At 47.5% G+C, this 26180-nt stretch overlaps 15 protein-coding genes across 15 annotated transcripts; 9 read left to right on the top strand and 6 right to left on the bottom strand.

Moving 5' to 3' along the window:
* Positions 1–142: 142 nt before the first annotated feature.
* Positions 143–1309, bottom strand: ASPWEDRAFT_47630 (TFIIH/NER complex subunit TFB3; the record flags this gene model as incomplete). The annotated part of the gene is made up of 3 exons (XM_040836991.1): positions 143–902; positions 962–1202; positions 1264–1309. 3 exons carry the CDS (start codon positions 1307–1309, stop codon positions 143–145), a joined length of 1047 nt encoding a protein of 348 aa, XP_040694623.1.
* Positions 1310–1595: 286 nt separating this feature from the next.
* ASPWEDRAFT_47629 (prefoldin-like protein) lies at positions 1596–3392 on the top strand (the record flags this gene model as incomplete). Its single annotated transcript, XM_040836990.1, has 1 exon — positions 1596–3392. One exon carries the CDS (start codon positions 1596–1598, stop codon positions 3390–3392), a length of 1797 nt encoding a protein of 598 aa, XP_040694622.1.
* A 333-nt stretch (positions 3393–3725) lies between these two features.
* On the bottom strand, positions 3726–5912 carry ASPWEDRAFT_34402 (uncharacterized protein). The gene is made up of 2 exons (XM_040833994.1): positions 5846–5912; positions 3726–5794 (listed from the first exon to the last, which is right to left on the bottom strand). Exons 1-2 carry the CDS (start codon positions 5888–5890, stop codon positions 3881–3883), a joined length of 1959 nt encoding a protein of 652 aa, XP_040694621.1. The 5' UTR covers positions 5891–5912; the 3' UTR covers positions 3726–3880.
* A 402-nt stretch (positions 5913–6314) lies between these two features.
* ASPWEDRAFT_238027 (uncharacterized protein) lies at positions 6315–6947 on the bottom strand. Its single transcript, XM_040832530.1, has 2 exons — positions 6493–6947; positions 6315–6421 (listed from the first exon to the last, which is right to left on the bottom strand). The coding sequence occupies exon 1, from the start codon at positions 6840–6842 to the stop codon at positions 6546–6548; it is 297 nt and encodes a 98-aa protein (XP_040694620.1). The 5' UTR covers positions 6843–6947; the 3' UTR covers positions 6315–6421; positions 6493–6545.
* A 326-nt stretch (positions 6948–7273) lies between these two features.
* Positions 7274–7633, top strand: ASPWEDRAFT_166988 (uncharacterized protein; the record flags this gene model as incomplete). The annotated part of the gene is made up of 1 exon (XM_040830094.1): positions 7274–7633. One exon carries the CDS (start codon positions 7274–7276, stop codon positions 7631–7633), a length of 360 nt encoding a protein of 119 aa, XP_040694619.1.
* Positions 7634–7731: 98 nt separating this feature from the next.
* Positions 7732–8226, top strand: ASPWEDRAFT_166987 (uncharacterized protein; the record flags this gene model as incomplete). Its single annotated transcript, XM_040830093.1, has 3 exons — positions 7732–7888; positions 7949–7974; positions 8041–8226. 3 exons carry the CDS (start codon positions 7732–7734, stop codon positions 8224–8226), a joined length of 369 nt encoding a protein of 122 aa, XP_040694618.1.
* Positions 7818–9167, bottom strand: ASPWEDRAFT_34401 (class I SAM-dependent methyltransferase). The gene is made up of 2 exons (XM_040833993.1): positions 8041–9167; positions 7818–7974 (listed from the first exon to the last, which is right to left on the bottom strand). The coding sequence occupies exon 1, from the start codon at positions 9115–9117 to the stop codon at positions 8290–8292; it is 828 nt and encodes a 275-aa protein (XP_040694617.1). The 5' UTR covers positions 9118–9167; the 3' UTR covers positions 7818–7974; positions 8041–8289.
* Positions 9168–10815: 1648 nt separating this feature from the next.
* Positions 10816–11210, top strand: ASPWEDRAFT_34400 (uncharacterized protein). Its single transcript, XM_040833992.1, has one exon. The coding sequence runs from the start codon at positions 10914–10916 to the stop codon at positions 11121–11123; it is 210 nt and encodes a 69-aa protein (XP_040694616.1). The 5' UTR covers positions 10816–10913; the 3' UTR covers positions 11124–11210.
* A 596-nt stretch (positions 11211–11806) lies between these two features.
* On the bottom strand, positions 11807–12995 carry ASPWEDRAFT_64268 (uncharacterized protein; the record flags this gene model as incomplete). The annotated part of the gene is made up of 5 exons (XM_040838729.1): positions 11807–12050; positions 12156–12192; positions 12283–12473; positions 12540–12678; positions 12777–12995. The coding sequence occupies 5 exons, from the start codon at positions 12993–12995 to the stop codon at positions 12016–12018; spliced, it is 621 nt and encodes a 206-aa protein (XP_040694615.1). The 3' UTR covers positions 11807–12015.
* A 763-nt stretch (positions 12996–13758) lies between these two features.
* On the top strand, positions 13759–14375 carry ASPWEDRAFT_731584 (uncharacterized protein; the record flags this gene model as incomplete). Its single annotated transcript, XM_040839289.1, has 2 exons — positions 13759–14065; positions 14254–14375. The coding sequence occupies exons 1-2, from the start codon at positions 13765–13767 to the stop codon at positions 14373–14375; spliced, it is 423 nt and encodes a 140-aa protein (XP_040694614.1). The 5' UTR covers positions 13759–13764.
* A 1046-nt stretch (positions 14376–15421) lies between these two features.
* On the top strand, positions 15422–16330 carry ASPWEDRAFT_166983 (uncharacterized protein; the record flags this gene model as incomplete). The annotated part of the gene is made up of 2 exons (XM_040830092.1): positions 15422–15758; positions 16062–16330. The coding sequence occupies 2 exons, from the start codon at positions 15422–15424 to the stop codon at positions 16328–16330; spliced, it is 606 nt and encodes a 201-aa protein (XP_040694613.1).
* An 891-nt stretch (positions 16331–17221) lies between these two features.
* Positions 17222–18480, top strand: ASPWEDRAFT_34398 (Gfo/Idh/MocA family protein). Its single transcript, XM_040833991.1, has one exon. It carries the CDS (start codon positions 17230–17232, stop codon positions 18265–18267), a length of 1038 nt encoding a protein of 345 aa, XP_040694612.1. The 5' UTR covers positions 17222–17229; the 3' UTR covers positions 18268–18480.
* Positions 18481–20709: 2229 nt separating this feature from the next.
* Positions 20710–21761, top strand: ASPWEDRAFT_166981 (uncharacterized protein; the record flags this gene model as incomplete). Its single annotated transcript, XM_040830091.1, has 3 exons — positions 20710–21375; positions 21446–21562; positions 21636–21761. 3 exons carry the CDS (start codon positions 20710–20712, stop codon positions 21759–21761), a joined length of 909 nt encoding a protein of 302 aa, XP_040694611.1.
* Positions 21762–22668: 907 nt separating this feature from the next.
* Positions 22669–23103, top strand: ASPWEDRAFT_101815 (ankyrin repeat domain-containing protein; the record flags this gene model as incomplete). Its single annotated transcript, XM_040827419.1, has 1 exon — positions 22669–23103. A coding segment is annotated over one exon (435 nt), but the record flags the coding sequence as incomplete, so codon positions are not given.
* A 1509-nt stretch (positions 23104–24612) lies between these two features.
* Positions 24613–26021, bottom strand: ASPWEDRAFT_34396 (uncharacterized protein). Its single transcript, XM_040833990.1, has 4 exons — positions 25827–26021; positions 25544–25778; positions 25422–25490; positions 24613–25368 (listed from the first exon to the last, which is right to left on the bottom strand). The coding sequence occupies exons 1-4, from the start codon at positions 25934–25936 to the stop codon at positions 24718–24720; spliced, it is 1065 nt and encodes a 354-aa protein (XP_040694609.1). The 5' UTR covers positions 25937–26021; the 3' UTR covers positions 24613–24717.
* Between the last annotated feature and the right edge of the window lie 159 nt (positions 26022–26180).

The raw sequence follows: 26180 nt of genomic DNA, 5'->3' as shown, positions 1-26180 counted from the left end.
GCCAGAACAGAGGCCAAAAACAGTTTATAAAGGCCTTGACGCCTGCCGTGGTTAACGGCGGCCGTTTTTACTCCGTGTCTTTTGTCTCCGAGCTGGAGCCTGCAGCCACAGGTTTCGACGCGCCCAGTCCACCCGCTGCGTCTCATTTAGAAATCTCTTCATCAACGAAGCAGCCCAATCCAGCAAAGGCCTCGAGCAGAGTCCGCGAGTAGTACTCCCGAAGATCGTAACCACCCGCCTGTACACGAGGGTCTTGTTTGAGGGGATTGAGGTAACTGGATGGGTAGGAGTCCTGTAAGGTAAAATAGTCCCGCTTGTTGGGCACATATCCTGCAAAGGGGTCGTACGGCTTTTCGGGCTCTGGGGTCTCGATTTTCTTGAGACCCTTGATCAAACCAGAGTCGCCAGAGCCGCCAGAGTCGACAGCAACACCTTGGCTGGGCTTCCGGGCTTCCGAGCTCCTGAGGGCTGCCTGTTTTTGCCTGATGCGCTCCTCTTCGCTACGACGAGCAGAAGACTTCTTGAGCAGAACTTTGTGGCCCTCGCGCGCAATGGCAGCTGCGTCGGCTGGTCGACCGCTGGCTAGACGGGTAAGCACATCTTCTCGGCTTGTGAGCAGCTCACGTCGCTGAGTTTCGTATTCTTCTCTTGCAGCCTGCCGGCGGAGACGCGCTTGTTCTTGTTCCAGGGTCTGTTGCTCCTGGAATGTAGTTGCCTCCTGTGCTTCCAGGGCTTGGTTGCTGCGGATGGAGCGCATATTGTCTGCTGCGTATTTCTGAAGGTCGGATTCGGTTTTGGCAACATCAGTGCCGTGGACAAGGTTGGCAATGATCTCTTCGCGTTGTTCGAGGAAGTCATCGTAGGCTCGTTTGGAGGCAAATTCTTCTTCGCGGCGGTTGAGACTGGAAGGCAATTAGACATGGTGCTGCATATTTTATAAAGGAAAAGAAGACCATCATACACTTGCATCACCCGGCGTCTTATATCAACCTCCCTTTCCACGTTTATATCTTCAAAAGTCTGCTTTCGGAATCGGTTCTTTCGCAATGTCTTATGGCACCCTGCCACCGGACAGTTCGCAGGACCAGACGAGAATATTCGGTCCACACATGACTCGCACATTTTATGATAGCATTCCGGGTTGATGAGGAACCGCATATCTGGATTCAGATATCTCGAGGATTTGCAGACGGGGCAGACCTCTGTCGACAGTTGGATTAGCTGACCGGCCAGACATGTTTTTTCAATAAAGGAAACACCCACCATCTTCATCCCCGCGGTTAGACATTCCATTGCGGGAGACAGACATGATTCCGTCTGGCAGCTGCTCCTGAGCAGAACGAGAGAAAGTTGGCCAAGTGACTGCGATGATGACGAACGTTAAAGGCGATATGAGCGGCCAAGTCACGGACCAATCAGATGCTCCGCTCCGTCTTCCGCACTGCGGAACATCTTTTTTCTTCGCCTCAAAAGAAGCGCCCCTCGTTTTCTTTCTCTTTGACCTCACTCGATTTTTTTTTTTTAAAACACAACTTCTTAGAGCCTTGAAGCTCACTACATCCTTTTTAAAGACCTCTCCCCAACTCACTCTCACGATGGGCGTCCCCGGAAATAATTTGGACGATCTTGAACGCCAGCGTCTCGAACTTGAGAGTAACATTCTTAAACTCCAAGAATCCCTCTACCACTGGAGGACATGGGAGGCCGAATATGATGGCCTGAAGGAGGAAATCGGCGATCTCGATGATGACGCGACAACAGATGACTTCCTCCGAGTTGGCCGTGATTTTGGCGGGACTTTGGTGAATGAGGATGAGATGAAAGTGATACTGGGTGAGAAGCAGGGCATGTCACGGTCCAGGCAGCAGGTCGTTGACCTTCTTTCGAGGAGGGTCGACTATGTGAAGCAAAACGTTACGACGATGGAGAAAAGACTACGGGCCGCAGAGGACCAGCTGTATGCCCTGGATTCTTTCGAGCAGCGTTCTACAGACACCGGAGCCGATTTCCCAATGACAGAGATCATGGAAGAGATTGATGAAGATGGAAAAGTGATTTCGAGCTCGACGTCAACCCCTGGAGACCAAGCGCCGCAACTCTTGGAAGTTTTGAAGAAAGCCGGAGTGAAGGATATCCCAGAGGTGCCTGAGACGGGTTCAAAAGCTGCTGTTTCGGAAAGTACTTCGCAGCCTGAACAAAAGAAAGAGAAGAAAGAAGAAGTGGACAATGCTTCTACCAAACAAGAACCAACGAACACCTCCCTAGAGGCTGACGAAGATTCCGAGACTGAGTTTGTGGAGGATATTGCGCCTACGAACCCACCCTCCGACGACCAGAAAGAGCGCCCTGTTACGGATGTCGATGAATCCCCCGAAGATGCCAATCTGCGCCGTGAGATGCTGCAGTATGGGCTTGATCTGGATGAAGTCGGTGCCGTTGTCGCGGAGCTTGAACTGGATGATGACGCAAGCGATGTCTCTTATGATGATGGATATGGCGATTATGACAGTGATGAAGACGAGGAGGAAGATGAGCATGGACGAACCAAGGGCCGAGTCTTGGATGAAGAATACCACCAGCAGATGCGTGAATTGGAGGCAAAGCTGAATGCTAGGGGGATGTGGAATATGGGCAAAGACACTGGCTCGCTGCCGGCTGAAATGCAACAAGACCTTGACAAACCGGCAGTGGTAAAGGTCGATCACCAACCCGATGAGTCCGCTCAACCGAAAAAGCCAAAGAAAAAGGTTGCGTTCGCTGATGACCTCGATATCGCCCCTGCCTCTAAACCAGCGGTTGCGGAGAAGACACCTCCGCGGCAATCGAATGTCCAAGTATTGTCAGACTCGGTTGTCGAACGCACAGAGCCTGCCGAGAAAACTGTTCCGACCGGCCCTCCCAAGAAGGCCTCCCGCTTCAAGAGCGCTCGGAAAGCGACGGCGAATGGTGCAAGTGAAGATACTGCTCCACCGCTTCCTCCATCCAACAGCAACACTCGACCTACTGAGCTTCGCTCTTCCATACGCAAGCCGGATGCATCATCATCGTTGCCCTTGTTCCCTGCCAAACCGGCAGAGCCCAAGCCCTTCTCTCAGCCCATTTCAGATGTGGTCGAAAAGCCATCCGCACCCCAACCGCCCAAAGATAAGATCGTTGCCGACACTCTCCTTGAACGTGAAGTCTCGGAGGGTGATGCGATAGCACCAGAGGCAGATGAGCTCGATGAGCAACTACACAGAAAGGAAATTGCCACCGAATTCTATCACCTGAGAAACCGGAAAATCCAGCAGAACGGTGGATTTGTCAACGACGAGGAGCCCGAAATAGTCCCTATAGAGACTGAGGAAGCTCCCAAGCGTGTGAGCAAGTTCAAGGCTGCTCGAATGAGGTAACCAAAACAGCCAAAAGAAAAAAACATCAATATAAATACCCAATCTAGTCAACGATCTAATTGGAAACTTTTGTCACTTCCCCTCCATCAAATAGATTACAGTTAAGTTTATAATCTTCAAAACGGAATTTTGTGCTTGACCACTATGTGGTAAGTGACATGGTTATACCTGCATCAGTGGTATATTCATTCAGCAAAATTCCAAGATCAAAAATAGAGGGCTCTCTGACCCTTTCTCCTTCCTGTTCTATCCATTCGAACGTGTTGGGCTCAACTGAGTACTTACGGGCGATGGGTTGGGGAATCCATGGAGATATGGCTACGTTTCACCCTCGACATAACCGTAGATGCTTTCTCATATCAGCGAGATGAAATAAATAATGAAAATCTACTTGTCTCTTTATTTTTGTGATATCTTTATAAGTGACTTATCGCTGTTGAAATATATCCAGGACCAGCTTAACCCTGGAAGCCGATGACCAGTACTATCTAAGACGAGCGCTTTAGAGGGAAGCTACTCCAACTATCATGCCAATGCTGACCCTCGCTTTGAGGCCATAGTCTCTCAAAGATCTCATCGCGCAGATCCCAAAAAGAGCCCCTTTCCCGAATCATGTCCGCCTCATACTGTCTTCGCTCCTTATCCTCTCTCTCCCTCCGTTTTTTCCCGATTTCAAAAACATCTACGTGATTGCCGTAGCCGTGCCAAGTGACCTTGAAGGATCTGGCTATGTGCTTGACCTTGGGAATTGGGAGGCTGACATGGCCCGCAACAATCGCCTTCCGAGGCATAATGCAGAGCGACAGGAGACGATTGTTCCCGGACTGAGATGAAGTGATTACATCCCAGATTGATCTGGCTAGCTTCTCGTCTACAGCGGCGTTGGTCATCGCGTCGCAAGCATCGATGTTATACACCATTCTTGTGCATGGTCCTCCATATCTCTGTCTATCGAGCTCGTCCATAGATTCGTCCAGGTCATCAATGGTGCGTGGCTGAGCGAATGGCATGACGTAATTAAGGTCTAAAGATACTTTTTTCAGGGACTGGAATTTCCCTAAAGCTTCGTAGCAGGCAGTCTCACGATAGTTGCCCTGGAAGCGATGGAGTGACAGATCAAGTTGTTCGACCAAAGGGCATAGTTCAGCGACATGCGCAATATCGGAAGCTGTGAGGACGATAGGTTTCACCTGTATCTGAGGGGGGCCTATTGATCCTCCAAAAGGCTTGAACAGGAGCTCTCGCAGGGAAGGACCGTGCCTCTCAAGGATCTTCTGCAACAATGGCACACCGATGAATCTATGTAGCCGCAGGGTCTTCAATGGAGGAAGACTCTCAAAGAACGTTTCGGCGAGAGGTTGGATGTGCTCGTTGTCGCGGGGGAACCCAAAGGTCATAGACAACTTCTCCAATGACGTGAACGCTGCCGTTTCAGTGACTAGTGATAGAAATGGGTTACTGACGCGGTCCATGGTTAGTGACTGGAGCTTGGACAGATCTGTAACTTGGCTCCATTTCTCCAGTCGCTCCATGCTTATCGAAGCTCCTTTGAGACTGAGGCTTGTCAGACTCTTTCGAGGACGATGCTCTTCCGGAATTGAGACGGGATTGAAAACTTCCCGCGTGCCAGCCTGGGGAGAATCCAAATTTTGGTGTACGGCATTGGTTGTTTGTGAGAGACACCAATGCAATCGGACCTCTTTGAGATTTGGTGCGGTCTTGATTGCTTCAATTACAGCCTCCTCATCATAATCTATCTGGCTTTCCGAAGAATGGTTGGGAAATCGCATAGTGACAGCATGTAGACAAGGCGAGTGGATCAGCTTCATTTCGTATGGATTTGTCTCTTGGCCTTTACAACCAGTGAAGCGGAACATGTCCAGGCTGAGTCGACATGAGGGATGATACTGGCTGAGGGCCTCTAGTAAACACGGGGGAAACATGTTTTCGCAGGTATAGTTCATCTCCAGCAAGTACTGCAACCTTGCAAGCAGCGATGCAAGCGGCAACCACGAGGGGCTGGTCTCCTTCTCTGCATCCTCCAGCTTATTCTGGTCGGACCTGAGCATCAGATCATACGAGGGCTCCATTTCGAGTTCACTGCAAATATCGCTCTGTGGCTCCCTCTCAGAAAAGAGCTCTTGCCGTTGGAGGAGCTCTGCTTCGTCCTCGGGGCTCTCAGCCTGACGAAACAGTTTCCCTTGCAAATTCAATTGCCGCGCATAGGCGAGATATTGCTGGCGGAGAGGATGAACGATGAGCTCAGAAACTGCATCTTGGAGTCTCTGGTGGGTGGAAACTTCCAATTTCAGTTTGCGATAGAGAAATGGCACGGATGCGTGGTAGCAGTTGCTGTTGACCAGAGAGAAGAGTCGAAGAGTTCTGGGAGAGGTTTCCCATATCTATTTGGGTTAGAATAATTTCCTGACAAGGTCTGGCAAAAGTTCCCTCACCAGGCTGCAAATTGAAAGTAGAACTGGCGATGGCAAGGTGTCCATTTTGATGAAAATGATGATGTGGATGAATAGAGGTTGTGTTGGACAGAAGAGGGGGAGGCTGAGGATATATACACAGCCCCCAAGGGCTGTGTCCGATATGTATTCTCGTGGAAATAACGGCCACATTACTTTAAAACGACTACTAGGTAGTATGATGCCTTTTAGCCTAGCAGATATCTACAAAGAATTTGCCATCTATCCTTAAAGAAAAAGCACTTGGATGTGGAGTACACATCTTATCATCCTTCATCTGGGTACTCCTAAGTACAACACTGGGTCACGGGTCACCTTGCTGTCGAAATTCCGGGAAATTCGTTCCCAGAGTATAGCTCTTCTCCTGCAAGGCATATAGTCATTGATACCTGCGCTCACTTAGAAGATATTCGAGCCCTGGCGCTTTCAGGTCCTGACTCTCCCAGTCTTCCTGGGCTGACTGTGTCGTTCCTATTGTTGCTTGGACGTCAAGTTTGCAGGCCGTGTTGGATTGCGGAAGACGAAATCACGGAACTTGTAATAGTTGTAGTAGATCAACTTTACGATCATGTTAGCTGTCCAGGGAATGGGACAGTCCAGGAAGGGACAAGGAAAGGAACTCAACGTACACAGGCGATGGGGTACAGGCCTATTCTATCGTCCCGTGATCTCAGGCCCCTACTCAACAGGACACAATGCAGGCAGTTTTTGCATTTCTCACCAACACCCTTGTCCCCAAAGAAACATATAGCCCCTCAGGCCCCTCAGAGACAGACGTGGCAATGTAAATTGCCCAGCTCGTACAGACCCTTGTTCTGTTGACCCAAAGTGGGCGGAGCATTGCCTTCCTCACAGCTTCGCGGTTTTTCCAAAGAGGGCGTTCTGGACGAAATCGTCCCGGCTCTGGCGGTGTTTGTGCAGAAACCACTTCAGCATTACTAATGGTGTAAAGGGAAAGGTTGGCCATGTGGCCTCGCATAGATTAACTAATTTTGTGTAGCTTTTGTCGCTCATCTTTTCGAGATATGGGTGGACACATCCGAAACGCCAGCCCCGGCAAACGATGCACTCCTCTCCCAGCGGAGGGGAGTTTCTAGGAGCATCACAGATACTATGGTGCAAAAGTATGATGAGAACACTAGACGCAAGGCCATAAAGGTGTGGTGATTGGAACTTTTTGTAGAAATATATGGACTGGCGGAGTGTTGTGTGCTGTCGACCGTTCAACCCGACGTCGCCAGTCAGCAAGATCCCTTGGATACTGGCTTTGCCACTGGCGGTGTTTGCTGGGTTGTAGATAAAAAATGATCATACCAAATTGCTGCCCATCGGTGCCGTCGGTGAACTTTTGGTTGGTGGGCCCATTGTCGGTCGAGGATACCTGAATGACCCGGAGAAAACAGCCGCGGTATGTTTGAAGCTCATCATGCGATTGTGGATATAGAATCCAAGGCAACCATTGAAGCAGACCTGCGCACCCTGTATCGTGGAGATCGACCGCTGAGCGAGCCACCCCTGTACCGTGACTACATTGCAACAGCACTCCAGGGCTCACAGGCTGCGGATAAGCGCTTCTGGGTCGATTATCTGCAAGATGCCACAGATCCCGTATTCCTACCGGATTGCGCAAGGGCCAACTCCCCTGGTGAATCTCTCAACGTCGACGTGGTACTTGTGCCCCTGGAAAAGATCAAACAGTTCAGCCGGTTGCAAGGGTTTACCTCATCTACTCTCTTCAAGGCCGTTTTTGCCGTCACCTTCCAAATCTGATGGGCACTCAAGACGTGGCATTTCCCTATGTGTTTGCAGTACGCCATGCATCCGGAGTCAAAGCAACCGGTACAATCGGACCCCATCTGGAGCTGCTCATGGCCCGAGTGCATACGACAGAGAATGCAACGTTCCAGGAGATTCTGGAAGCCGTCCACAAAGACTGCGTTCAAGCTCTAGAGCATCCATTTGCCGCCGTCGACACCGCTCGCGAGCTCAACCCAGGGCTGCTGAATACCCTTTTAAACCATCGCCGTCATCCAGATTCCCAATTCAAACCCCCACCATGCGAGAGGGAAGCCTTGTCTTGAATAGAGCATGATACACTCGACATCTCGCTGGTAAGTACATATCTTGCTCTCGGTCTCCTTGTACTTGATGAGAACCTCTTACTAACAGAATCGCAGAGCGACTTTGAACTCTGTGTCGATGAGTTCGATGACGGTATCACTAGCTATCTCACATACCGGGAGCGGAGGGTTCTCCCTGAAATGTTAAAGGATTTTACTCATGTTTTCATCAACTGTTTGTCTCTTGTCCTGGCCAATCCAGATATCAAAGTGACGGAGCTGGCTACGAGGGCTAGACAATGATCTATAACGATCTGGAAAGATGTACACTAGAACAAGACAGATCTAGTATAGCAAATGCAATGTTTAGATCTTCTGACAAATAATCTCACCACTCGGCACTGAAATCCATGCATCCTTATCCTCTCCCCATCTTCTCCACGCCGCAGCAATGCGCTCCAACTCCTCCCTCGTCGCCAACTGCGCCTCCACCGCCGACTTAACAAACGACGATCCTTCCCCCGCTGTTCGCTCAGCCCACGTCTCACTCCACATCCTCACTTCTTCGCGCTGGCTATAACACCATGAACTCGTCGAACAGCTCACATCCGTAAACCCAGCCTGCTTAGCCCATACATGCAGCTTCCTCCCCGCATGCAAATCCCCTCCATTCCGCCTCGCAACACCACAAAACAGCTCCCTCCATCTCTCCAACCCCTCCGTCTCAGGATACCACACGAACACACCATAATCCGCGTCTCGCGCAGCCACAATGCCCCCGACTTTCGTCACACGCTTCATCTCCCGTAACACGCCAACCGGATCAGAAACATGCTGCAGAACCTGGTGAGCGTGGACGATATCAAAAGTGCCATCCTCGTAGGGAAGGGAGTTCGCATCACCAGTCGCGAACTCGATATTGGAGATACCGCGTTGTGTAGCGAGAGTTCGCGCGCGGCGGAGTACATCCTCGCTGATGTCGAGACCGGTGATGTGTGCGTGTGGAGCGTGCGCTGCGAGGTCGACGGTGATGGTGCCGGCGCCGCAGCCTAGATCGAGGATTTTGAGAGAAGAGTTGGATGAGGATGTCAGATGGGGGAGGAGGTAGGCGGCTGAGTTGGTTGCTGTGCGCCAGGAGTGGGCTTGTAGGACGGAGGGATGGTGGCCGTGGGTGTAGGTTGCTGATTCGGGCATTTTTATTTTAGATTGATGAATATTTATATGGTAAGATGGGTGTATGTTTTGTTTGTAGGATGTTCGTTGGGAATGGATGGGTGGAGGTTGATATACAGTTGGTTATAGTTCGGTGGGGCTGCCGGTATCGGAATTACATATCCAGATGCTACGAGGCATTCATGATCAGACAAGCCATTGGCAGTTCATTGTAGGAAAAATCAATGAATCTGATCCTATCCTCAATGGTATCACTCCCGAGCAGCAAATGGGTATATTAATGAATCAATTGAATTTCAAGACATATTATATGTTTACAGTGAATCTCATCCAAAATATGTGTAGATACTAATGAACCCTATAAATTCAATATCGTAGAGTATAACAAGGGTAGCCTAGTGGGTATCAGTATGAATTAATCTTGTGTGAAGTACCAACCATACAGCCATGAATTCACCCAAAGCCCCTATTCTGTTCTATATATTGCCTCTCTTCTCTTTTCCGAAATATCTTCCTTTCCTTTCCAACATACTTCATCTTCATTCGCATTTTTAATTCTCTTTTCCTTCCTTGAATTCGCTGATGCCCAGAGGATTAAACTCATAGTCGGAATGGTCCAAGTCGTTACGTGACAACCGATGTCGAATGGGGTTTTTCCTTCAGCCCAGCCTGGGCATGCCTGTGGCTGGCTGACATTGACGCTTGGGCTTTTGAACAACCCAGCCCATTTGACTGAGAAGAAATGTAAGTAAAACACTGAACTGTTTAATTTTGAGAGACGATAAGCTAATATATCCTCTTAATAGGGACATAGCGAGATAAAGACCCCAGATCATTGTGGCCGAGGTCGACCTCCCGCAAAATTCAAGGCAAAGCTCAATTCCCCCATAATATACTTGTCGCAGACCGGGCTACACAGGAGTTTGATAGCGACCAAGGGTACGAGATCGAGGCAGAGCTGAACGACACGATCACAAGGGTCATTGAGATTAGGAAGTCGACTTTCCGCAAGGACAAGCGATGGCTGAAAGCCTTCGGGAGGCTGAAATGACAAGTCTACTTCGATCATCTCGAATCGAGGCATTTTTCAAGACCTGGCAGCATGTCAGACAGGGACAACCCAAAGAAAAGATTGTTATTTTCAGCAGCTTCCTCAAATTTCTCGACATTATCGATGCCATTCTAAAAGTGCAAGTACGGTGTCGATGCCATCCGAATTGATGGCACATTGAGTGACCATCGAAAGAATGAGGCGAAGTCATTCTTCTTATCAGAAGACAACATATCACCACTTCTGGTGCTATATGGCTGTGGGAGCCATGGCCTGAGCTTGCAAAAAAGCTTCAATCGTGATCCAACTGAGATCTGGTGGAATCGTAACTGGGAGAAGCAAGTTTACGCGCTGCTTTCAGCAAGGCCAGAAAAGAAACGTGAAGGTCTTGCTAGAAAGCAGCCGAATTGACGAGAAGCCAAGCGTGCTCACCCCATAGAAGCCCAGATGGACGGGAGATATGGAAGCGTTGTTGCAGAGGATGATAGAATCGAGACTGTGATGGGAACATGTTATAATTGTTCATATTGGACGCCAATGGAATTCCTATAGTAATCGTGTAGCTGAGTCAGAATATGAATACATAACAGTGATGACGATACTCTTGTAGCTCGCTTAGTAGATGTCTGCCTAGCAACCCTTTTGGCCTCAGGCTCTCCCCCAGGTAGACCCCTCCATCTCTCTTTCCCTGCACGTTAAGAAAACTCGCCTGCAGCACATCTTTTCTCCAACGCATCAAGACATTCCGTCTGTTTAATATACTTTCATGGCACCTGTCTTCTTCACCTCGACTCCACCAGTAGTCCACGGCAACACCATCATCGTCGCAGCTACGCATCCAAGCATCGAGACTGGCGCTCAGAATCGCGATGGATCGTTTCTCTCTGACTTCTACGCGTTCAACTATCTTTTCAAAGGCCTTGGGCTGGAGCAGACCTGGCTTACAGCTGCAGTATGCCATATTGAAAACGTATAGAGTTTGACTGACAGATGGAATACTGCCTAGGCCCCCGAAACGTTGCTAGAGAAGCACGAACCCTACTATTACAGCAACCCATACGAGCACTGCAGAGAAGTCCTCAGCAGAGCGCTTCTTGACAACCATGAACTGACACCTGTTGCTGTGGTTGAGTCATCGGAGATGATTGACCGTTTCCTCTCCGAAGCCCAGACAGCGTCTGAACGGGCGAAGCGGGAGAATGCATCAGTGCTTCTGCTTGCTTTTTGTCATGGATTACCCAATACAGAGCTCCTTCTGAATTGTGGAAATCTTAATAAAGGTTGAGCGTTATACGGTTGAGGGATGCTCTTGAGGCAGGTGTTCCGGTTTGCTTGGTCACTCCTGCCAGTTTTTCTGGGGGTTGGACTGTCTGTCCTAATTTTAATTGCACTATAAAGGCGGAAGGAGAAGCAGAGTATATTAGCAACCCTGAAGCAAGGACTGATGAACATAAATACCGCATAATCAGTCATACTTGTGGTTCTGTGTTTGCTGGGAATATTTTCATTTCCACCAGACCTGCCCTGGTGACTGGAACCAAGGCCGAGATGTGTCTTTTGGAGGAGGTCTCAGAGGATATTACGACTTTGACGAGTTCGAGGATGAAGCACCAACTTTTTTTGCCACAATACGATTCCGGTGGGAGATGGGCCTTCTTTCTGACTATATTGTCAGTATACTCGGTCTGCCACTTCCGAACCATCAGAATTGTATCCTGTGGAATCGATACAAATGGTATGAACTGAGAAAGCAGAAATTCCCGGATTGGTATGCCCGGGAGGGTAAGAATCTACGGTCCGCTTAATAGGGGTGGTTTTAATTTGGACCCTTTGCCTGAACAAGGATCGTCCTTTGAGAGACCTCTAAGCTATCTTACTGCATCTATCATGGAAGCAAATCTATCTGAAGAGAAAACAGAGCAGCTTATCTTGGATATATTGGAATTTATGGGTAATCTGAAACAATTCAACATTCAGAGGGTGTGCAAAGAAGCCAGTGTCTGCTTACGTGCCAAAGAATGACTGCACGTCCTGGATAAATCAGACTAAATTAAGGTCTTTATATAGTATAAAAGTCATTAATCAAGTTTATCCCAGACTGAGTACCGCCACATCGCGCGGGAGAACAAACCTACCAATCTTTTGGCCCGCTTAGATCGATTGGACGTGTTGGTTTGGCTCTTAACCAAGATCCTGATAGAGACAGCGTCTCTCCCGTGTCTGTGACAATGCCCAACATTGATTATCTTCATTTCCCCTTCCTCATGATTGTCATCTATTACTATATCTTCGCCATCAGCGTTGTTCTGACGCTTGCCTGTTGCCCCTACAGATAAAGAAATGAGCGAATGTAATAATTTAAGTGTCGTGATGGCCCAAACCTTCTACTTACAATTCTTAGCCAGTGGGATTAAAGTCGCTGGACCCAAAAATGGTCGGATCAAGGCGGAAATTTTGGTCTCGATGAATTCTGGCCTGGGGTATCCATGGCAGAGTTCGTCGTCTGAAGAGACTATCGTTGAGTGTAGAGCCTAGTAGACGGGTAAAGTCCATTAAAGCATAGAGCTTTAGACCTGAGAACGCAGCCTTCTTGGCTATTAGAGGCAATATTGAGACTTTGCCTGGGTACATTTATTCCAAGCATCTGGTGGCTGCTGGATTTCTCCACTGGTAGATCTTCATCTATGAAAATGGCCGGGATGATACCAACGACAAGGTACCGGTATTGGTTACTAGTAGGGTTGTTCTGCTCCTCTGGCGATGAAAAGGTGGATGGTATGTCGAGGTCGTCTCTACTAGAGAGTAGTCTTCCAGCCGATGGAAAATCGCCTTTTGTGAGGAATATCATCTAACTTGTAGGCCTTAGTAAACTCTGAAGGCATATTTCACCAACTGTGGGTTCCGAAGACCTACTCTCTCGATATTTTGATACCGACAAGAGATACCTAAAGACGCTCGCAACGACTCCACCCATTCTTTGGCACGTTGGCTGACACAAGGCATCCTCGCAAACCCCCTGGACATTGAATTGTTTTGCGATGACTTGACCACAAAGACTGGTGTCAGGTTATGGCTGTCAGGAAGTCCTAGTCCTCTGCCGAGGACTTCTTTGCGGGTTTCGTATGGGTTGCCGTGATAAGAAGGTCGGCCTTTCTCCAAGAGCTTCTTCGGGTCTTAGGCAGATAGTTGAACGCATAAAAGTCGGAAAGACCATTTGTCGCGCTGCTGGTGGCTAGTCTAGACATTCCGATGTGTAGCTGTTACGATGATAGTGTTCTCATGTACAACCGGTAGCGTTGACGTAAACATAGGCAGTGCTCGGCTCGGCTGACAGATGTGACCACCTCTGGTCAGTGTCAGAATAGCCATGACAGATATCAAATCAGACGAATTATAGCGAGATAGCTGTTCCTGAATTATCAAAGTCAACCCCTGGATAGCAGGCGAAGAAAGTCTTTGAGGAAAAGTGACCAGAAGAGAAGGCATACTCTGACTGAATCACATGACATGAACTAGTCCTAAAGCAGGTAATATAGGGCTTCACCAGACAGTAATTTGTCCACCACTTCACATCGCACACTTTGTTCTGTCTGTCACTCAATGCTGCCAACGCCATAATGAACGTCCCTTCTGATCAGGAAAGACATGGGGATCTTTCGGCTTCTGCGAGCCGTTTTGTACCAGGTGGTCCAGAAGCTGCCAACCCCGCTGACGACTCGGACACGGATATCGTGGTCTTGAAACAATACCTAGAAGACCTCGGGACGCAAGCCGCCGCGCAAGACCGCAGCTCACTTGCAGATGCCTGTCAAGTAGCGATAGATGGAACTGGTCCACCTGGACTCAAAGAACGAGCAGCTAGGACGATTGCATGGCAGGAAGGTCAAATGAGACGCGTTAATGGCCTTCTGCCCATCTGTTAGAGGAAGAACTTATTGGCTATCGATTGGATGGAGATATAGCAGGGCAAATGGTTGCTGATGTTTATCGCGAAACTAACCACAATGCTCTATTTCCTATGATGTCCAGACTCTGGGAAGTTCCTGAAATCCGCGACTTATCCAGTCCCTCCTTGGAATTTGGCTGTATTGATTATTTTTTCCCAGATGCCTTCGCATTGTTGGCTGATGTGCTTGCATGTGATGAGCTTCTTCGGCCATCGCATTTCAACTTGGATGAGATTGTCCCTGTTATCATCACTTATCTCAACAACGTACGAGTTATGTGAAGGAGGTGTGTTTCAAGGCGTTGTTCAATGACATGGAATACTACGTTTGGTATGAGACAATATCATTGCTAAAGAAATCATGGCTTGAATTCTACAATACGCTAGCTTTAAAAGATGTCAAATCATAAGTATTCAGAAAGCAGATCTCCCACGCACCCCGTACATTCACCCCTTTACTAGGAGTGCTCGCAGTAGACATTGAATTAGCAACCCCCAGAAATTGACCACTGAGGCCACCATCTGCCCTCACAGTTTTCAGTTATGTCAGTGATGTAAAGATATCGACAAAAGTTTGGTATGGTGGGCCGACATATAATGTACTGAAGTGCGAGTGAATGCCTGGGCTGTCTACCTTCCGCCCCCTTAAGACTCATTTCTCCTCCTTCCCTTCCCCCATCCTCTCCTTATCTCATTCAACCCCTCAAGTGGAAGTTCTTCCTGGTCAATTTGGCCCACCTCCCATCATTGCCCAAGTCACTATTTTGGAACCTTGCATTGAAAGGTATCCGCTTCATTTCTCCTCTTTCCTAGAACCCTCCTAAATGTTCCAGGAACCTCTATCATTCCAGAGTTACTCGCAATCGAATCCTCGAAAAGAGGCTCACTAACAGTACAATCTGCCGTTGGTCAAATCTATTCTCTGGGCCACAGGTCGATAAAATCCAAAACAGTGAGATCCTACTTTCTTCATCTCATCTACAGAAAGCTCTCGCGTAATTTGTCAATGATAACTAATGTGGTGTTCAAAACAGATGGCTCCTTTTGAGAAAGCGTCAGGCTTTCTGTCAAGTCAATTGAACGATGCGAGATGTTCCAAGGATCAAATGCTCATGTCAGCATTCGCAACGATCCAGCCGTTCATCTTTTCCTCATGGCAAATACGATTAAGATTCGACAGGGCTGTTTGTGGATAATGGCCGGACGCGTGCTTTCCTTACAGCTTTCATCCATATCAGCCAGATTCAAGTGCTGCTCTTCATACAAACAGGACCTCTATATTCTATTCTTTCTTGATCCGCGGGACGCCAGTATGAAGAAAGAGCGCGATGTGGCGTTTACAACCACAAGCATTCCACAAGCCTTCTAAGTTCCCAGTGGCACAGACACCATTCGTCGCCGATACGGTCGTGAGCTTGGAGCTAGAGCGATACCACCATTCTCTCTGGGACAAATATTCGGAAACAATATGCACCACACTTCTTGGACGCAACTTCGCCCTAACCGGGGTTGAGACCAAATATCTCGACTCCAATAGCGATGCTATCATACACGAGGCAAAAGAAGAGCTTAAGGCCTTAACCAAACAAGGGTGTCGGCTCGAAGCCAAGGAAATAGGTGGTTGGATTCTACAATGGATTTATCCGAGTGAGGACCGTCCTTTCTGTTTGTATAGAGGATGCACGTTAATACTACGTGGAAAGGAGTGGTTTTTTCCAACCTGCATGTCGAATTCTGGACTAGCCAAGTAGCCGCTTGGGCATGTGATGATAGAATTGAAGTACACGCTGATAAATTTAAATAGAGGAATATACATGCCACATCTAGTACGCATCAAAGAATGCGTCTATGGTTAGATATAGTGAAGCACTACCAAGTCCTGAGTTTCACCCTCGCCATTTCCTTCAGCTGCCTCGGGCCAGTTCTCGGGAAGGGTGTAGGTAGCGATTCTCTCCACAATGGGCCTAGTTGAACGGATCCCGCTCGAAGAAGGCAAGACATTCAAGAAGGAAAAGGGCATCTGCGTGACTATCAAAGAGCCCGAGTGTGATGCCGGCAGCAAGTTCAGCACGACACTGAAAAAGTGCGTTACCATCGAGGGACCCAAATGTCCTGAGCACCAGAAGTACAGTGAGGTCACCGAAAGCTGTGTACTGGCATTGGGAGACTGCATGGAGTTTGAATTCTGTCCGGCGGTTGTCGGCCTGCCTGTCTCGCCATTAAGCGGTGTTTACTAGATGAATTTTTCTTATTAATTCAATCTCTTCAACCTTGAGTTTTTCATCGCTGAGTGAGCGTCTAGAAATAGACCGTGGAGTATATTTCATATGATCCCAAAGGGAGCTCCTGAAGCAATAAAGGTAGCCCTTGATAGAAATATACATATATTGCATTGATTAAGACTATCAGAAGAGCATCTATTTCCATCATGACCCAAACATTCGGTGTATTATAATTATGAAAAGTGACCAACGGAGAAAAGGCTATACGGGAAGATGCCGAGTGTTTATATGGTACTATGTTGATATGATGTGTACAGGGGTATATAATCGAGGTATTTAATATACTGAGTTTACATGAATGATGAACATGGACATGTGTAAGATAGATGGATCTGGGGTAACCCCGCATACCCCGGAATTTAGGCACTCGCAATTCTCCCCAGAAAGCTCATGGCCAGCGTTGTCGCCAAGTATCCCGATGTTAAGGAATTCAGCGACTGCGATAATGAAGATTGGGCTGGGCTATCTGTGATTACTTTATTATCTTCGACTCGGTACAAGCTTAAAGTCATCAAATAGCAATCACCTTTTGGGGCAATAAAGGAAATTACCACAAGAATGGCTGGACGAAAATGGCAAAAGCCGCCGGAATGCAAGATATGCTTTGGGATACGGCAATAGGTGAATGTCAACGCATCGGGATCTGACTTCCGTGGTGCGGGGATCCATACAAACAGTAAATATTTACATAAATAGCCCGTTCTTTTTCTTCGTTTTCTTTCCATCAATTATAGTCTATCGTCAGAGCTTTAGGCATTTCTTCATCATGTCCGATCTACCTACGGTCCGCTGGGGCATCATTAGTGAGTCTTTCTCCCTCCAGTCGGTGATCCGCTAACCCATAAGCCACCGGCATGATCGCCTCGTGGTTCGTCCAGGATCTTGTTCTCGACTGGGACGGCAAAAAAGTAAACCACATCATCCAAGCCATCGGTACATCCAACATCCAAAAAGGCAATGACTTTGCAAAGACATACTGTCCCAACCACACCCCCACCGTCTACGATACCTACGAACAAGTCTACCGCGACACCAACGTCGACATCGTCTACATCGGCACCCCCCACGGATTCCATTACCGCGACTGCATGGAGGCTATCCAAGCCGGGAAGAACGTCCTTTGCGAAAAGTCATTCACCATTAATTCCAAGCAAGCGAGGGAGATTTTCACCGCTGCCCGGGAGAAGAACGTCTATGTGGCCGAGGCCATGTGGCTTCGCCACCGACCGCTTTACGTCGAATTGAAGCGATTACTGCATGAGGAAAAGGTGATTGGGGATGTATTCCGGGCGTTTGCGGATTTTGCGTCGGGGGTCGATATTGCCTCGTTGCCGGTGACATCGCGATATCGCGATCTGACGCTGGGGGCGGGATCGCTGCTGGATATTGGTGTTTATTCGCTGACGTGGTTGCGGTTGGCGCTGGGGGAGGAGATTAAACTACCGCAGATCGTGGCTCAACAGGCTCATGAAGAAGGGATTGAAGTTACGACGAGTGCCATTCTGCAGTATGCATCAGGAAAACAGGGCATTTCTACCTGCACTACAAAAGCGCTCGGTGCGCCTGGGGAGGTGTTTGCAGTCATCCACGGGACGGATGGGTATGTGGAGATAGAGGGTAGAACGCCCTCTGCGCCGGAGTCGTTTACTGTCTGGAAGAAGCAGAGTGGGAATCCTGACCGTGCTTACTTCCCGCGAGAAGCATGCCAAGGGAGACGGTATGATTTTCCCAAGTTAGGGCGTGGGTTTGTGTATGAAGCGGAGAATACGGCGCTGGATGTGCTGGAGGGGCGGAAGGAGAGTAACATTATGCCCTGGGATGAAACGGTCTATATGATGGATGTCATGGATGAGATTAGGCGGCAGGGGGGGACTTGCTATCCAGGAGAGTGATGAGAGTATGTATAGTTATATACCATTTGAAGATTGAGCAGCACAGGGAGAGGCTGTATTTGGCGGAACATCTCATATTTGGAGCAGACATTCATGCTGGCCTCACTTATGTGGTGATATGAGTTTGCATTATCTGGTCGGGAATGGAAATTGAAAGAGAGAATTTTATCATAAGACTGTCTCTAGGCACTTTACAGCCTTCCTGGGCCAGTATTCATCACAAAATCCAAGTTAATTTATTGAATAGTATGAACTACCGGGTAAATGCTGCGGTTGGAGCGAAAGCGTGATTATCATCAGCGGAATCTTGGACTGAACCACACAGCTCCATCCTTGACAAGATGTCCAGAAGCAGATGAAGGACCAGTAATTCTGACTTTCTTTCCATCTTGGTGAACAGTCAAGTCAATATTTCTTTCGCCAATATATGATTGTTTGGCTCCAATATCAATTCTATAACGGCCCTCGGGTACATCGTCATAGGTGAAAGTCGGTTTCAGGTGAATCAAAAAACTCAGTAGGTGGATCGAATCCTGAACCCTTGACTTGAATTTGATCGCCATTGATAACGAGATCGCCCGTAAATTCTGTGCCCTCTCCTTTGATGGAACCGATTTCAGTCTGAGCCATCTCTTTACACAAAAAAGAAGTCAGATATAATTGGTTTAGACGGTAAAAGGTAAAACTGAGGTCCTACTATGAAAGTTTAACCTTTAGGGGATCGGGAGCCTGGGTTACTGGTTTTGCTGTCCGTGGGTTGTATCGTCTCGATGGAATGTCTACAGGAAATCTGTATGCTTTTACTCCATAAACGAAAGAACAAAAAGGGGTCAAAACGAAGCTATTTTGAAAAGAGGCATGCGATCAACTGCATTGGCAATCGAGAAAGGTCTGATTCTCTGAATGAGTCAAGAAAACAGGCTGTGTTTAAGTTGGAATTGGAATTATTCATCTAACAACATACGGTAATAAGAGAATGACACTATAGTATTCAAGGGGGGGATTGCACATGGGATATGCGGAATGAGGTCATATCGCTGCACCTTGTATGGGACCCGCAAGATAGAGGTTTTCGACCGCTGACAAAAGATAAACCCGGAATTTTAGGATTATTTTTCATTGGACGATTTGTACTTGAGTCCTATCCAAGACGCTATGGAGAAAGGCACCCGTAACCTATGAAGGAGTGACCATGGATGCGTGATAGATACACGAGGCAGAAGAAGCAATGGACGGCACTATAGTAATCGGGTAGGAGAAGCGAACCAATAACTTCATCTTGATTCCTACCTTTGATAGCTAGGTACTTCGTTCTACCTGCCTAAAATAGATATAGCAAGGCTGAATAAAAGTCCACTCAAAGAAAATGCTTATTGAACGGCCCGACCCGCAATGTATGGATGCCTTATCGGGGCTGTACCCTTGGCCCGCGCTTCCATTGATCCGTCTGCCAATGAGGCTCATATGATCGAAGAATAGAGGCCGATCAAGAGTGGCAATAGCCTCGCCAAGGTCTTGGTGAGCCTATGAGGTTATCGTTCCCCGCAAGGCTGCTGCTGGAATGTAGATCAATGGATGTAGTTATAACTAAATAACTTTTACCCTAATATTGCGTAACCCCTTATTTTGGGCAGAAGTCTGCTTAACTGGCGGATATCCACTTCATAAATAAGATCCTATATTTGAATTTTTGATTCTGTTAGCTCAGTCATCCTACGGTTTACATCTTCAGTTAGTATTAGTAGTTGTCAGATCGTCTAGTTGACCTGTTTTGATGTATTCGTGCAGGGCCTGACGGGCAATTCGAATATAAAAATCGAGTGATGTCATTCCATTCATTATTAGGTATTAATTATCTGTGTTGGAAATAATCAACATGAAAGTCTTGCGATAAGATACATTTTTGTTAACTAGTTCAATCACAATAGTGTGCCCGGCTTTCCAATGCCTATTCTTCACTGTAGAGTGGGAGAAGAGACTAATAGATGGTTTCTAGAAGGAAATCTTATTGGAGTCATCCTCTCCTGGATAGACATTGCCTTCTTCCCCATTGAGCTATGCACGCATCCTTCAGGACAAATATCATCGGGAAAGCCGAGCCATCTAGGAATCCCTTCTTGGGCATCGGTTGACTGACTCGAACATCTGGCTAAAACCTGGAAAAGTACAGATATCGCGTCGATACAGCTGGCAAACACTAACGCTGACAGTTGGCCTCTGTTCAGGTAATGCAGGTTGCAGGTGCGGAGATTGATACCTTCTGCCAGCTGTGGGCAGAACGATGGTGTATATATCTTCAGGAGGAGGGTACAGGCGACTGTCGTGGGTTATTGCGGTTGATCCTCTTTGAAACTCATCTAACACACCCTCCTAATAAAATTCCAGCGCTCTACCATCACTCAATACTATATCTTATCTCCGAAACATCGCCCTACAATCACCATGGGAAACGAGGATAATCGCTTTCATATCAAATTCTTGTTTGAGGACTTCGAGAGAAATACCACGACCTCAGATTGGGCCAACCAGCTCTTGAATCATATCAAAGAGTATGAATCCTGCTTCATTAAGAGCATTACGCACGTCAAGAATCTGAACTGCCCTGTCCTCCACGAGTACCTCCAAGTGGAGGTTTTGTATCTTCCGATCAAACAAAAGCGCACGAGATTAATCGCTGAAAGGGTGAAAGACAAAGACCAAGTCATCTCTGGCAACCGAAATTGGACCTCAGGCGATGAACCCTCGCCAATGTTTTTCTCAACTTCGGGGCAAGCCGGTAGCTGGGCATCGGAAGAGCTTCACTCTGGTTCTTCATCCTCTTCTTCTGGTCATAATGGTTCTAATGTTAGTAAATCGAAACGTCCTCTTCCGCTTTACACTTTGAAGTTTGAGAGAAAACGCTTCCCAATAGTTGGCCTGGCGTTGGTGCTCCGGACTGTGTCAGAAGTACTAGGCGGGTACCACTTTCTGTACAGAAACTGCTATGTCTTTGCCAGGGTCGCATATGAATGCTGTAAAGAATTATATGGTGGCACTCAAAAGAAAAGGAAATTTGGTTCATGGCGAGGGGCTAACCTCGCGCTCCTCTCGCCAAAAACAGACGCCGATGTAAGTAAGCTTCCGAGGGAGGGCAACCAATCCAATCCCTTATCTATCATTGCTAACGACTCTGTAACAGGTATATGCAAAGCAATTTGAAAAGTACATGAAGAAGATTGACGACAGATCACAAGATGTCCAAAAATGTAGGGAAGAAAACACACCGCCTATCCCCATAGCCATTTCTGATGACAAGGTATCTATCAATATTACATACTCTACCTGGACCGATTAAAACTAATTGTTATTGTCATTTCTATGATGTGAAGGTCAACTTTTTCGAATTGATCTTTATGTCTATCGATGACCTGGTTGATGAGGTGGTGAGAAAAGTACGGATTAGTCCCGGTGCCGTTTCCTGCAGATTCCGGAGCCCTACCGGCCAACTGGGATAAACTATGCTATCCGAAACCTGGAGAGCAAGCAGACATCCCATTGCATAGCAGCTGTACTTTGTGGCAATCTGAATGATGATATCGCACACCACATCTACACCAGGCGTCGTGATTGGAACTGTTAGTGCCGGCCGTGCTGTGACAGAGGAAAAGACCGGATTATGTGTGGCCATTTCACACCTTAGTTCGATACTTTTAGCTACCTACTCCCATGATATAGTGCATTTGACCTAGTCTCATCTTATTTATATGAAAATGGAAATAGTCAGGCTTTGACACCTCAAGTTAAGATATAAATGTAGCTCTCATCTCTAATAGCTGGGCTACTGAGAAGCAAGCAATCTCAGCTTTACTTTCTTCAATCTCCCTCACTCTGAATTGCAAAGACTAAGTCCAAAACAACAGGAAAATTGATTGGGACAGTTTTGTTCAAGAATCTGACTGGCGTCTTTTCGGCGATTTTGGCGCTGCAGCCTGGATCTTGTCACTCCCGATATGCCAGATTTATTTCTTACATGTATATTGAACTGTGTTATTGGTATAGATAGTCAGATATAATATCCGCTAATAATGGTACTTAAATGGAAGATGACCGATAATGCAGGCATTGATGGTAGGCGAAAGCCCTCGTCGCTATCGTAACTATAGCCAGGAGCCTCCGCAAAGCACAACAGGTCTTCATCTTGCAGCAAAGCTTGGGCTTAATGGCATGGTAGCAGCTTTTATACGAGCAGAAAACGACTTAGACGTGAAGGACTCATATGGACGGACTCCGCTTTCATGGGCAGCTGAGAATGGGCATGAAATCGTGGTGACACTACTTCTTGAAACCCAAAGAGTCAACCCCGATTCTGAATCAAAGTCCGGAAGAACCCCACTCTCTTTCGCGGCGGAAAATGGTCACGCAATGGTAGTAAAACTGCTGTTTGAAACTGGGAATGTGAACCTAGAATCCAGAGATAAAGCCGACGACGTGACACCACTGTCATGGGCCGCACGGAGAGGACATTTGGATGTGGTATTCTGGCTCCTTAGGAATACCCAAGTTGACCCAGACTCAAGGTGTAAGCTGGGACAAACCCCACTTTCCTATGCTGCACAGCATGGCCATGAGATGGTGGTGATGGCTCTTCTTAACAACAAAGATGTGGACCCAGATTCCCGATCAATTGCTGGACGAACACCCTTGTCCTACGCTGCGGAGAATGGCCATGAAGTGGTGGTAAAGACGCTGCTCACATCCAGTCGCGTTGAATTGAACTCCAAAGACTCCATCTACGGCCAAACGCCATTATGGTGGGCAGTCTGGAAAGGACATGAGGCGATAGTGCGACTGCTCCTCATGAATGACCAGGTCGATGTGAATATCAAGGACTTGATCAATAAGTCGACGCCGCTAGGATGGACAATGTCTAAGGGCCACGCCTCCATCATAAATCTTATTCTTGAAAGGAATGATGTTGAAGTCGATTACAAGGCCATTTTTAGGGGAACTCCATTATCAAATGCTGCGTCCATGGGAGACAAACAAACAGTGAGGGCTCTTTTGGAAAAATATCCTGACACAGAACTAGTGGGCATGGACCGATATGCACTACTCCCATGGGCTGTAAAGAATGGATATGAGCAGGTCGCCGAGTTACTCCTTCGAAGAGGCGCTGTGGCAGACTCAACATCCATTATTATTAAAAACTTCGAATCATGGATTTCCACAACAGACTGTGAGACACCAATGTTTCTAGCCATAGAAAACGGAAATCGGGATATGGTGAGAGTCCTTCTTAAGCATGGTGCTTCAGTCCATTCGACTAATAATCAAGGACAAACACCACTATTACTGGCCATAATCAATGGAAATGTGGACATTGCGAAAGTCCTTTCCGATCATGACGCCCCACTGGATTCCATCAATCAGACGCACAGTCTGGCAGAATTGCAATGGGCTATAGAGAATGGACATCATAGTAAAGCTGAGAAACTTCTTGAATATGGTGCATTTGTGGATTCCATTGATCCCTATGGGTGTACACCACTGCTGCAGGCTGCAAAGAATGGACACCAGGACTTAGTGGAAACACTCCTTGAGCATGGTGCATCTGTGGATTTTATTGATCCTCATAGGTATACACCACTCACATGGGCTGCTCAGAAAGGACACCACGGTATAACTAAGAAACTTCTTGGATATGGTGCATCTGTGGATCCAGCTGGTTCTGGATATACACCATTACAAAGGGCTGCTTGGAATGGACATTGGAACACAGTAAAAATACTGCTTGAGCATGGTGCTTCCGCAGATGGAATTTATACAAAAGATGGCTCGTCACTACTCCAGTTCGCTGCTCGGATTGGAGATGAAGATATGGTGAAAACACTTCTAAATCATGGTGCATCTGTGGATTTGGCCGACAATAATTACTATGCACTGCTAGAAATTGCTGGTGCAAAGGGACATCAGGGTGTGATTAAAATACTGCTTGAGCATGGTGCTGCAACAAGATTCAATCATGAAGGGTCTGAATATTGGGAGTATTTGAAGAATTTGTTTTCGGAATTTGATACTGAAGATGATGTATAAAAGCCCACCAGATGGAAATTTGTATATAATGATAGCCTCTAGATGATCCATTACTGATCTACCTCGCTTGAATCTGTCAGACGTTGTACTTGGAATGGAGAGGAAGTATAATATGATGAAGCGCGTAGTATCAAACACACCAAACATATAAAAACGACAAAAACATACGACAGCAGGGATGGTGGTCACCCACCCAACTAATAACCGGCGTGGGGGCTTGAATGTGGTCAAAGCCTACCTAAAAAAATCATTTCTCGTTACGGAGAAGTATACCCTCAGTAGAAATTCAATCAAAAAGGTCAATGTGATTTGGCGGGGGCATAAAGAGATATAATACAAAGATAAGCTCAAAACCAACTTGAAACAATTATTCACCGACTACAGGCTCTGATATGCCATCGAAGAGAGATCCTGAATCACCATCAGGTCATGTAGCCCGTTTTCTCGAATAGTCAAATGCGGAATCCCCCTCATCATTTCCAGCGCTCCTCGCTGTTTCTGCTCTTGTAATGACACAGCTCGAACCTGCAATCTGTCCCGGATGACCTCTGGCGCCAACTGAGAGTAATGTCTGAGTCGCGCAACAGCCGTTCGAAATCCCTGAGAATAAGGATCGTTGAACTTGCACATTCCCCGATGATCCGCCGCGATGCCACAGCGCTCGGTATTGTCGAGAATCGGCGCCGCGCTCGTCTCTTCTACGATGTAATCCCTCGTGTACTTGAGATCTGTCTTCTCCTGCTCCCAGAAAAAAGCGATGTGGAAGTTTGACATGAGCGGGGTGAATTGGTCGGTGATGTTCTGCAGAATTTCGGATTCCTGTTCGAGGGCTTTGACGAGACCGGATTCTACGTCTATGGCTCGCTTGGGGGTGGAGATGGACACGAGCTTTTGGAGACTGCGTAGGAGGCGGGCTTTGCTTGAGCCGTGGTGTGGGGTGCCGAAGAAGAGGATGCCGAATGTGCAGGTGTAGATGGAATGGATGTGGTTGAGCTTTACGGTGCTGCGGCTTTCAGCGTATGCGAGCGCCTGAGCAGTGCTGGTCAGCATTTCAGTATAGGAGCCGTAGTATGGGGAATTACCCTCTTCACGATGATGCCTCCTAAGGAATGGCAGATGAAAATGATTGGCCTGTGAGTTGCATCTTCCAGCTATGTTTACAGAGTTAGTACGATGTAAAACCAGAATAACACCATCACCCTACCTCTCTATCAGCCTGTAGTTGATGCACCAAAGTGGTAGCATGCTGCAGCACTCGATCGGAGCTCGTCGATTGCCCCGTCAAGTTGGAGATATTTGCATTGTAACCCCACGATAGAACTCGACAGCGTTTGACGTATTTTGGCAGAAAGTCGGGATGATTCAACCAGCAGGTTTTGTCTCCGTCCGTTGTCCAAGTATTGATGGCGTGACCATTGAGTCCATGGACGGCCACGATACTGCATTGTTTAGCTTAATGTTTTGGTTCACAAGCTCATTGGACATACTCTACTTCTGGAGTCTCCTTTGAACAATATAACTGTCGGATACCCAACGGCTGCTCGGGAATCTCGACAGACACTTTGGAATTAGGCCGGAAGATGGGGATTGTTTTCATCTTTGGATGCTGAGAAGTGTTAGGATTGAAGAGGAAATGAATTGGGATAACTACTTTTGTGAACGGAGAAGATATACCAAGGGCGATCGCCATTTATGGCTGGCAAGGCCAACATGGTCGAGGGCGTAGGCAGAGAAATTGTACACCATCAACAATAGGCTTGGAAAGCGCTGATCACCACTTCAGCTTCAACCCTCGCCCTTTAATTTTCAAAGACCCAGCGGCTAACGGGACCCTGGTACAA

Source organism: Aspergillus wentii (assembly GCF_001890725.1).
Source record: "Aspergillus wentii DTO 134E9 unplaced genomic scaffold ASPWEscaffold_1, whole genome shotgun sequence".
In the NCBI taxonomy this organism is placed as follows: Eukaryota; Fungi; Ascomycota; class Eurotiomycetes; order Eurotiales; family Aspergillaceae; genus Aspergillus; species Aspergillus wentii.
Note: the sequence above shows the minus strand (reverse complement) of the source record. Positions and strands in the feature narration are given on the sequence as shown.